The 12,177-nt window shown below is 40.0% G+C and overlaps 1 protein-coding gene across 1 annotated transcript in view; it reads left to right on the top strand.

The window, feature by feature from the left end:
- The window catches only part of ITGB6 (integrin subunit beta 6), a gene marked incomplete at its 3' end in the record, with an annotated part of 67,735 nt that extends 56,290 nt beyond the window's left edge, over positions 1 to 11,445 (top strand). The window contains exons 13-15 of the mRNA XM_082841551.1: positions 65 to 184; positions 5,508 to 5,674; positions 11,347 to 11,445. Of these exons, the coding sequence (XP_082697677.1) occupies positions 65 to 184; positions 5,508 to 5,674; positions 11,347 to 11,445 (386 nt within the window). The remainder of the gene's footprint in view (positions 1 to 64; positions 185 to 5,507; positions 5,675 to 11,346) is intronic.
- Positions 11,446 to 12,177: the final 732 nt, after the last annotated feature.

The raw sequence follows: 12,177 nt of genomic DNA, 5'->3' as shown, positions 1-12,177 counted from the left end.
TTGCTTTAAAGAAAATCTCTTTTGGAATCTCATTTAACCTAATGAATGACTCTTTTATCTACAGATTTCTCAAAGGATAGTTCTGTTTCCTGTTCTCTGCGAGGAGAAAATGAATGTCTTATTACATTCCTAATAACTACAGATAACGAAGGGAAAACCATCATTCACAGCATTAATGAGAAAGGTGGGTGACATGCCTTCCCTTGCCAGTGGTAAGTTACATGGGAGAGGAGAAAACAACCAGAAAGTTGCTCTGGGTAGCTTGCCAGGAAAGACATTTCCAAATTTTGATGGAGTGCCTCTACTTTCCCAATGACTGAAAGATACCTGTTGAAAGGTTTGATATGTTCCAATGTCTCTTATTAAGACCAAAGAACAAGAGAAGTGTTTTTGTACCAATCTCCGAAAGCTGGCTGATGAATTGTAGAAAGGTGGACCAATTAAATGCAATGAAAGCAAAAGGTATGTTTTTAGGAAAGACTGACAGGGAAGAAAAGCATAGCAGTCTAAGAGAACGAACTTTTTTTTTTTTTTGCGGTTCGCGGGCCTCTCACTGTTGTGGCCTCTCCCGTTGCGGAGCATAGACTCCGGACGCGCAGGCTCAGCGGCCATGGCTCACGGACCCAGCCGCTCTGCGGCATGTGGGATCTTCCCGGACCGGGGCACGAACCCGTGTCCCCTGCATCGGCAGGCGGACTCTCAGACACCAGGGAAGCCCGAGAATGAGCTTTGACTCAGGCATACCTTGGCTCAAATCCTGCTCCACCACTTCCTTGACATTCTGGAAGATGTCTCTCTGAGTCTCTATTTCCTCATCTGTAAAATGGGAAAAATAACAGTACTTTCTTCTAAGGGTTGATTCAATGATTAAATGAAATAATGCATGTAAAATATGTACCAGTTCATAACCTACCTAATGGGTCTTTAAATGATAATGCTGAGTCAGGAAAGATGTGAACAGACAAGGAAGGAAGGAAGTGATCTGTAAAGGAAGTCAGTCTGTGAGTTGCTTCTGTGAGTTTTTCTCCTTACCAATTCATGGAGTCAGCTTGGGACTCAGGAAACCCTCACCTAAAAATCTCATCTTCAGTGAAGGGGAGAGAGAAACTTGTAGCAGGTAGAAAAGAAATTAGTGGGGAAGGTATTGATACTTTCGTTGAGAAGTTCTTAACTTGTAGTAAGTTTCACTGGGGGAGCTTGTTAAACCGCCAGCCTCCTGAGTCAGCAGGCTGGATGTGTGGCCCAGGACTCTGCGTTTTAACACTTCTCCAGGCGACTCTGATACAGGTGGCTTCCAGACCTCCTCCGAGTGACTCTGCCCTAAAAGCCCTGGCTGCCTTCTTAGATGCGCACAGGTGCCTCACCTTTTCTGTCTTCAGTTAATGATGTGTCCCTAAACCTTCCTGGCAGAAATGACAGCTGCATTAAATCAGACCTCTCCAGATCTTGTCAGCAGCCTCCTCCTCCTTCCCTCAAAAGCTTGAGGCCTAAGTTCCGGCCCAGACAATAGCAGCAAGGGCAGGCTAGAAGATAGATGTGTTCTGTTGTGTGTGCTGGTTTATCGGTGGGCTGACAAAGTATTAAGTCCTGAATTTGAAACCAAGAGTACCAAGCTGCCATCACGTAAGAGTGTGAAAAGCAATGACAAAATTACCAAAAAGTAAGTTCAAGACGTTATGAACTAACGAAGCAAACACGATTAGAAAAGTATCACATTGCAGTGCTGAGGGTCAGGGAGGGAGGGGTCGGCACAATGCAAGAGACAAGTGTATGATGGTGACCTTGCCACTCAGGTGGGCAGAGTGCACCAGGAGACTTGCTCTTGAAAAGCTTCTGTAAATTGACTTCTTTGAAATGCATAGGTAAAGGGCATTGTAGAGGTCATTAGTTAAGAAAATCTTAGGTGAATCCTGCTGTACGAGGAAGAAATACTTGACAGTACGAAAACCGGCCTCCTCATTATGTATTTTATAAAGTCAAATTCTTCGACTACACCCCCATCTTCTGTTTGTGACCGTGGCAGTGGCTTTAGCGAGTTCTCCTGAAATCAAAGCCATTCCTTATAATATTGATTCCATTGGAGAAGCAAGTTCCAAACAAAAATGAACTTCCAGAGTAGGTTCTGTTTTTAATACAGGGGATTTTGTATCTAGATGGTTTCATTTTGATTTTTTTTTTCTTGTGAAACATTTTGGTTGATAAATGTTTGCTCATTACTGAACTGTTGGGTTTTTCTTCTTTATTCATCCACACAATATGAGTGGTACATCAACATGCCATCTTTCCGAGAGCCCTCAGATGCCCTGATATCTTTTTATTAAAGCTTTTTATTCTCCCTATGCTTTTGTAGCAGGGAATAGTGAGGGGAAAATGACCTCCCAGAAGTTTAACAGGAGTCACCTGACGGCTTCAAGGATGCTTCTTTCCTGGTAAATGTTCGAGCTCCTTGATAGGCCCGGAGCTTCCAGGGGCCCTGAGGACAGAGCCCAGGAATCTGTAGTCCCCTCTCACAGCTTTAAGACCAGAGAATCCCAGGGTAGCCGGTTGGAGGCAAGGAGAGAAAAGAGGCAAAATGAGAAAGGAGGATGTGAAGGTTAAGGATGCCCAGTATTCTTCAAACAAATAGAAAAAAAAAAAAAAAAACCCAGTGAAGGGTCACCATCAGTGTGTGTGTGAACATAGGGAGAGCTTCACTCATCTTTTTTGCTTTTGGAGGAAATTTCAGCCACATTCCTGAGAGCCACAGTCTGTGAATGATAGTTGGGGAGCCTTCCTAGCAGGGATATGGGTGTGGATGTTACACCCACAGTTTCCAACTTGGAGATTCCAAGCCCTTGAGGTCTTGAGGATAGAAAAGCGAGAAGGGTGCATTTGTTGTAATAATAATAATAATAAGAGCAGCTCTCATTTATTGAGCCCTTACTAATACCATATATCAGGTGTTATGCTATATGTTTTACACGTATTGATTCATTTAACACCCTCAACAACCATATAAAGCAGGTATTGCTATTATTTCCATTTTGCAGGTAAGGAAATTGAGAAGTTAATAATTTGCTAGGTCCTGCAGCAATTAAGTACCAGCCCTGATTGGGGATCTCCGGCAGTTTGGCCCAGAGCCCGTGCTCTTAACTACTGTGCTATACTGCCTCTCACTGGCTGTACAAGCATCATAAATATCTGAATCCCCCAAATAGGTCAGATCAGCACTCTCCCATGTCAGATCAACACTCTCCCATAGAAATATTATGCAAACCACGTTGTAATTTTAAATTTTCTAGTAACCACATTAAAAAAACATAAAATAATTTTAATAATGTTTTCTTTAATCCATTGCATCCAAAATATTGTTATTTCATTGTACAATCAATATAAAATTATTAATGAGATATTTTACTTTTTTCATATCAAGTCTTCAACATCTGTGTGTATTTCACACTTAACACAAAACCTAATTCTGAAAAGTCACATTTCTAGTGACTATTGAGCAATAGCCACATGTGGTAGCGCAACCAGATTGGCAGCATTAGAAACTCAGCGCCTTAGAATTAGGCGCAGCGCTGACCCAGACTCAGTAGGCAACCCTGGACGGAGCACAGTGATGGAGAAGGCATCTTGCCCCACCTACAAATGTCTTTAGTCTGAGCATCTCAAGAAATACTAAAGAGAGTATGGAAAGTGGAAATTTCTGTTGTGTAATACCTGCTCTGGAGCTTGGGCCAAAATCCTTTCTTGAGAAATGTTTAATTCCCAATGACTCTAAGTTCTTAAAATAATTATCTCCACCAGGCCATGGCTGTTTCTCCATCATTTATTCCCTACTGGAGAGCTCTCCTAATTCATGTTCTGACTGCAGGGTCTCAGCAAGCTTCATCTTGCTTCGAGCAGGAACATCCTATGCCCCACCCCAGACATTTCAGTCAAAGATGTAGCCAGTATACATTCTCATTGACACAGGCCTGCCACTTTCTTTGCAGGAGTGTTGCTAACTTATTAGAAGCAGCCATGGTTCATTTACTATGCTAGAAACAGTCTTTAGATCTTCATACTGTAGTACCTATTTTATTAGCTCCTTTACTTATTTCTGCATAATCTCCTTAAATGGTTTTTTGGCCAAAGCACAAAAGTGTGTGAGGCCAGGCATCATGCTGTTAGGGGGCCATTAATTCCGCTCAAATTCAGATCAGCTATAGATCTTACCTTGAAAGCGGCATGACTAGTCCTGTGTGTATAACCCTCCTTTTTAAATATCTAAAAGCAATAAGAGTTAGGATAAACTGAGCATGATTCATTTCCTCCCAAGTTACCATGGATTTGCCTCACTTCTTGCAGAGGGAAACAGATATTTAATGATAATTTCTGTGTGGGATTTTTTTTCTCCCATGAAAGCAAAGGGGGAGCTTAATTATAATGTTTCATTAAGAAATGTATCATCTCCCAGGCATATTGCAAGTATTATTAGTCATTCTGCTGTCAATGAGAGAAGGTACTGAGTAATTGCAAAATTATATTACTATCATCAATAGAGTCAAAATAACATTTCATAGAATGTTCAAGTAGAAAGGATTATACAGAACACCTAATTCCTCAAACTTCCATGAAGATAAGAATCACTTGGGATACTTTTAATAATAAAAAATTTACGGCTCCATCTAGACCCACCGAATCAGAATCTCAGGGGTTCGGTCTAGCAATTTCAGGGGTGGGTTTAATAAGCATGAGCACCTGGGCTTAAATTTATCAGGAAGTTAAGGAAACACTAAACTCCCACACCTTTGTTTTACAGACGAGGGCACTGGGGCTCAGGGAGATGGAGGGACTTGATGGTTTTGGGCAGCTACTGTCCATCAGATGGGAATGGAACCCATCTCTCCTGAACCCAGTCCAGGAATTTTCCAGGACACCAGGGCACTGCATTAGAGTTGAAATAAAACTGAAAACCATGATTGTCTTCTGTCTATATATTAAAAAGCCCAAGTAGTATATTTCCCAGGGGTAGGTTGTATTTAATATTGAGTATAATCTCAATATTAGTATTGAGTATAATCAATACTCAAAATTGAGTATAATCTCCTATACGGTTCAAGAAAATTCATGAAAAAGTAAGTGTGTGTGTGTGTGTGTGAACACGTTCCATTTCTGCTTTATCATATACCCAGAAGAGACCATCTTTAGTAAACTATAGTCTTTTTATTGATCCTTTAAATATTCCATGTGTGTTAATTGTCACTGTTTTGAATTCGAATTCTTTTTGAGTCAGCCATTCAAGTATCTATCCATTTGCTTTGAATAACCAAACTCTTACTTTATCTTTTGTTCTACTTTGAATGAATAGGGCTACCCTTCAACAGGTAACTCTTTTTTTTTTTTTCTTTTTTAATTCAGCAAAACAAAAGATGTTACAAAAGGAGAAAAAGTATGGTTGGAAAATTTCATGAGAAGTGTTTTCACTACATCAGAACATTAATTGTACCACTTTCTTAATATAATTTTCTTTGCTTCCACAGACTGTCCAAAACCTCCGAATATTCCCATGATCATGTTGGGGGTTTCGCTGGCTATTCTTCTCATTGGAGTCGTCCTACTGTGCATTTGGAAGCTGCTGGTGTCATTTCATGATCGGAAAGAAGTTGCCAAATTTGAAACAGAAAGGTCAAAGGCCAAGTGGCAAACGGTATGTGCACACTTAGGGGCTACTCCTTTTCCTGTGTAAAAGATGGGATGTCGGCTTTCTTCTGAGCTGGGAGAGTTAGAATGTCATGCTCTTTCTCTACTCCTCTCACCACGTCCCCAACAGCTTATTTCTGTTCTGCTTTGGGGACAAAGGGACCTCTGTCCATTATCTGGGACCCAGATAGCCCTCACAGCATACATTTGTCTCTCAGTGCAATGAGGATTTCCCCTACTCTGAAGCGTCTCATGAAACTCCTTATACTGTGTAGCTGCTTAGAAACATCAAGGAAATGTATTTTATTCTTTACCACCAGGAGGATCCCGCAGGTCCCATTTGATAAAGTATAGGTGCTGTATCTAAATATTTCCATAACTCGGTTGTTAGAGCTAATGGAATAATGTTCATGAGTAGTATGACAGTTCATGCCAATTTCCGTGGAAATACTTATTACTCATAATAAGTTACAAAGTCAAGAAGACTTTTTAAATACTGTCCAGTTAGTTTTTCTGAAAAACATAAATTTTAAACAGCTACCTGAAAAAAAAACCCCAAAGTATCAACTTTTAAATATATGTACTCAATAAATGTAATTTATGTGTCTCCTCTTCACAGTAGGCAAACACAAAACAGGACTCCGATTTTCTGTGTTTCTTTTCCACAGGAGAGATAATTCCATTTCTAGAGGCCCACAGAAACAATTTCATGGTTTTAATTTCATCTCTCTCTCTCTAATGGTGTGTCCAGCTATCTGATAGCAATTATCTTACATTGCTGATTCTAAAAACAGCGATATCACTGGAGGCAATACAGGCAAATACAATGCTCCTTTGGGTTCATCTCCCCAAGTAAATTGATGTTGACACTTTTTGCTCTAGGTCTATAATATCTTCAATACCTAAAGCAAATGGAATGTTCTGTTTTGGATAAATTTATCTTGATAAGGAATGTTCATATCTTGTGCAGTTATTTTGAAACAACTATAATATATGGTGCAGGACAATGGACAATGAAAATTTTTATCTACTTTATCTTCCCATTAAAAGTGCTTTTAGACAGAACAACCAAATGCAATGTATGGATCTTGTTTTGATCCTGATTTGAACACTCTAATATATATTTTTGGACAACTGGAAAAAAGTTAATACAGACTGGTTATTAGACTGATCGCTAGGAATTATGGTTAATTCAATTAGGTATGATAATGGCATGAGGCTTTGCTAGAAAATAATTAAGGTTTATAATGAAAAAGGAGTGAAGGCTGGGCTTGCTTTTAAATAATTCAGCCAAAAGAGAGAGAGAGAGGGATAGTTAAGCAAGTGTGGCAAAGTCTTCATAACTATTGAATCTGGGTCTACAGAGGTTCCTGATACAGCCTTCCTCTTCTTCTGTGTGTGTGTGGATTTTTCCTAATTAAACAAAACCCTTAGGAATGTCAAGTGAGGATTTGCAGTGAGGATATAAGGTATCCGTCTCTAACGAGGTAAAAATGTAACCTGACAGGTTAGTTTGGTGACTTAGAACCTAGTGCTATGAGGCCAAAGTGTTGGAGCAATTAACTTCACCTGACCCCCTGGCCACAGATGCTGTTATTAACTCTCATCCGCTGCCTGGCAGAGGTCAGAAGGCAACCAGGCAAAACAATCTGATTAGTGTGGACTCGTCAATCCCAAACTCCCAATCTATTCCTCCCCTACCCCACCCTTTCCCCTGGTAACCATAAGGTACACACTACTATAGATAAAACAGATCACCAACAAGGACCTACTGCATAGCGCAGGGAACTCGGCTCAATATTCTGTAATAACCTAAATGGGAAAAGAATTTGAAAAAGAAGCAAGCAAACAGACAAAAAAGAATGTGATTAAGTTGGCGCAAAACACGATAGCAGCAGTTAGTCCAACAACCCCCAGCCCAGTGAAGTAGTCTTGACACTTTCGAATGTAAGAAAACTGAGGCTCAGAGAGGTTAAGAGACTTCCCAAACTGTTGGTCCATAGTGGAGCTAAAATCCTAATTGCAGCCTCTTCTTCCAAGCACAGCCTTGACCCTCCTAGAAGGAAGAGGCAGGTGTTCGCAAACAAGCGCTTGGGCAATTATGTGATGTGTATCTACTAACCAGCATATTTTCATGTTCTCCTACAAAGGCATGAATACTGACAAATGATTAATATCTTTAAAATAACATTTTAATTAACAGTTAATTTCCCCTAAAACATGAATTGTTTTCCCTCAGGATGTAGAACATGACTGAAATTCAAATGCTGAATTTTTGCTGTCTCTTCACCTAAAATAGAACAAAAATATGCATTAAACAGATAAAAGCATAAAAGAAAAATATTATTCCCTGTTAAATTGAGTTTCTTTGAATAACAAGTGTTTGATGCTCTGGACTAGATAATGACTGGGTCATAATTATTCACTTGGATGCAAAAGAGGTTTAATTCAAATAACTCAATTCAAATTTCACTAATATGTCCTATTGGAAAAAAAAGAATATTGCTCAGTGCATCCATTTTGGGGTCCTCGATTTGATTTTGTTTTTATCTAAAACCTGTTTCTTCTTGAAGAACTGAATTTGGTCTTCAAACCCCTGGGGATCTCCGGGGACAGTAGTGGGACCTCTGACCCCTAGGCCCCCATTAGACTCTAAAGGTGACAGAGCTCAGGATGAGAAAGAGCTTTGTCCTTGCCTCCTGAAACATTTCCTTCATCGTAGCTATGAAGAAAGGTTACCTTTTATTATGCTTTTAGAAATAACACCCCCCATCCATATTCTTTATGAAAACACAAAGGGAAGATTTTTTTTTTTTTTTGGGGAAGATATTTAAATCCATTTTTTATTCGACATTTTTTCTAGGATGACAAGTCATTAACTAGAGGCAAAAAATGTTCAGTCTGACATTCGTTGCAGTCATGGATTGATTTTGTACTGTGCTAAGCAAATCAGGTCTGCGTTTGGCAGTTAGGCAATCATTAAGGGAGCTGTGGGTCGTGACAGAGAGCTTTCTTAAAACCACTTTTTCAAGCTCTAAAAATGTGCCATTGCCTTTGTAAAATCCACAGCCTAAATTAGCAACCCCCAGACTCCTGGGGGAATCAGCCTGGTCACCCCAGATGGTTGGGGGAAACCTGACCTTGTCTAAATAGTGCAGGAGTGCAGACCCACCCGAAATGGAGCCAGACCTGAACCTGTGTCTCAGCTGGAAATCCTAGGTAGGGAGGTTGCCACCTACGTGGCACTAGAGGAGGCTGTGTGGGACACTGCCACACTTTCACCTGCCAACAAAATCCTGTTTGAGCTCATTCTCCTAAATTCTGATCATCAGCTGAGGACAGGAAAAAACACTACTGCCCCCTGACAATGTATACTTGCTGTTTCCCCACTTTTAAGCTTCCACCTTACCCTCCTACTGTGGTGGGATCTGCTTCATCCCTCAACCCTATTAGCATGCCCAGGCCCTATAACTAGCTTCTTAAGAGATGCTCCCCCCACCACTAATATTGTAGACCTTGATAAACAAAGTTGCTTCAAAACACAGAATGAAAACTGCATAATCAAAATTAAACATTCAACTAAATGTCCGCAAAATAGCATTGTGTATTCAGTCAATTGCAACTCAAGGCACCTCCTTTGTCGTGCATATAAGTTATTTTTAGTGTGGGATGTTTGACATGATCTGGGATGGGGCCCACAACAGAACTCCTAGTCCTACAAAGATCTTCCCTGACCCTGCTCACAGACTATTTACTCTTAACCGAGTGTCCTTTCTGTTTCCTAAGTCCCTCTATTCCTCCAGGACAGTACCCCACCCATCATTCCCAGCCTACACATTTTACTTTTTCCATCTTTCCTCTTCAGTTGAGTCCTTTATTCTTCTGTAGCCAACTTAAACTTAATAGCTTGCAATCTCTTAAAGTTAATAGAATTCTACTCACGATTTTTGTTTGTAAACAAGACTCCACTTGCATCTAAGACCACATAAGTCTGCCCTACACCCTCCAAATCTCAAGTTCTTATTGTAGTAGGACTAAATAAGGACTGTAGGGTCCTTATGATTATCCAGGCTGACCTCAGGCGTAGAAGCAATATGGTGACTTGGCCTTCACTCATCATCCACCACCAGGTAACCTCTTCTATTTTTGCCTTCATTACTGAGATAGCATCTCTCTCCAAAGGCACATGGACAAAGGTAACGTGTTACTCAGTTAGAGGTCAGGCCACTGGCTCTGGGCAATGTAGAAACAGGTGCAGGTGTGGTTCCTCCTCACAATGAAGACACTGTAGCGAATCCAAGGGCAACAAGTGGGAGAGGCCAGGGAATGGTTTTCAGTTTTATTCAGTTCCTCTGAGAGGCAAGAGAAATGTACTGAGGAGACAAGTACAATTGTGTTTTTTTCAAACCTATGCCTAGAAATTGCTACCATCTCTGCAGTTCATGGGATAAGGAGACCAATGTATAACATTTAGTAATTTGGAAGGTTAGAGGTGGTACCCAGACTCCATAATACTCAGAAATGGGCTTGGAAATGTTGAGTCCCAAAGCCCTGGAGGGAAATATCTTTAGTACCCTCTCTAGGACCTAAAAGAAAAGGAAATTCCAAATGTGAAGAAAAGTTATAAGTAAGTACTAATAAGGAGAGGCAGCATTTATTAAACACTTACTATGTGCCAGGCACCTGCTGAAGTATGTTACCTCGTCAACCTTGGGAAATGGGAGGGAAGAAACTGCTCCTCACCCAGACATTGTTCCTGCCTGGAACAATGAAACCAAAGGAGAGAAGTGGGAGGATCAGGCTGGGCATTTCTCCAAACACCTAGAGAGCTTTGGTCCTTCTGGTCCTGGTGACGGCACCTGGAAACACATCTACAGCCAAACAGCACAACTGAATTATCCAGGCTTTGGCACACAACCTTTCTATTGCCCCAAGGGCAAAGCTGTCTTGCCCAACCTGCCTTGGGACCTGTACTCCTTCATGAGCCCAGCGTCCCACATGTCAGTCTCTTGTGACTCCCTCCTTCCCACACTGTTATTCTCTAGTAAGGAAAAGCCACTGAATTCTTTTACTATCCACATCAGGTGTTTGCTGTCCTGGGGATCTTTCTCTGCTTCTCTCAAGCAGCTAGCTGTCACTCTTCCTGAATTCTGATCTCATTTTAGCAAGATTATTTGTGCCCTTGTTTGATGCCTCTCACCAGCAACACATTTCTTAAAGGCGGATACTATGTCGTTCATCTTTGTGTGCTTCTACCAGTTCACTTTTCCCATTTTTATTTTTTACATTTCACTTTTGGGTCCCCTATTGGTTCATTCTATTCATTCAATAAATTCCGAGTGCCTACTGTGAGCTAGCTTTCAGCTCTGATAAAACGGCAGTGACCAAAACAGCCAAAGTCTTGTTTTCTATCCACGATTTAGTGCATTTCCAAAAAGGGTAAGATTTCTAGGTTGCACGCATAGGACTGGTTCTTCATAATAAAAAAAATAAAGATGTATACATTTTTAAATGCTAAAATTATGACATATCAAATTAATCAAAACTATTCAAATGCCTTTCAAGATTGAGCCTGACTCTCAACTTCCAATCTGTTATACACAATGAAATTATTTAGCTATATTAAAACCATGTAATAACATAATATACATACTTTCATTTGGACCTTTTTTTTTTTAGGGAACCAATCCACTGTACAGAGGCTCCACCAGTACCTTTAAAAATGTAACCTATAAACACAGGGAAAAACAAAAGGTAGACCTTTCCACGGATGGATAGAACTACTTTATGCACGGAAAAAGTCTGTTCCACTGATATGAAATGTTAATGCACTATTTAATTTTTCTTTCTTTGTTGTTTCAAAATGAGGTTGGTTTAAGATAATAATAGGTCATTTGGAGATCAGTCATTCTCTGTGTGAAGGTTAGAGACTATGTTGGCAGGTTCAAAATAATCAAGAAGAGAAATATCCTTAAAAAAGGGGTGACTTTGGGGATCATTTCAGGAATACTAACTCTGTTGCATTAATGCCTCAAAAAATCATCAAAATAATTCATGGGGGCCTGATTTGCATTTAAAAAATGTTTGAAGTTAGAATCTCATTTCTTGCAGGAATACCTGACGTCTTTGTCTCAGCAAAGTCACAAAGTCCATATGCTCACATTATATACTCACACTTGCCAATGAATTCTAAACTTTTAGTAAATCTGCCCTTTCCTAAAGGAGGATTTTTTTTTAATTTATGAAAAAATGAGATGCTGACTTTTATTTCAGCCGTAGGATGCAATTCTTCCAAAAATATCCCACGTGTAAGAATGAAAATGAAGTGTTAATAATTTCTGCGGATTTGAATGTACCCAAAAGTCAAGTATTTTGTTTTACAGATGAAGAAGAAGTAATTTATAAATTAGGAAGTCACCAGTAAAAAACAAAAATAACAAGCCTATCATTAGATTATGTTTAATTACCTGAAAATAAACTTCTATACTCAGTTTCCCTATTGACTCTGAG

The sequence above is a fragment of the Leucopleurus acutus genome, assembly GCF_964270905.1.
Source record: "Leucopleurus acutus genome assembly, chromosome: 6".
NCBI classification, from domain to species: domain Eukaryota; kingdom Metazoa; phylum Chordata; class Mammalia; order Artiodactyla; family Delphinidae; genus Leucopleurus; species Leucopleurus acutus.
This window is presented reverse-complemented; position numbering and strand designations above follow the sequence as displayed.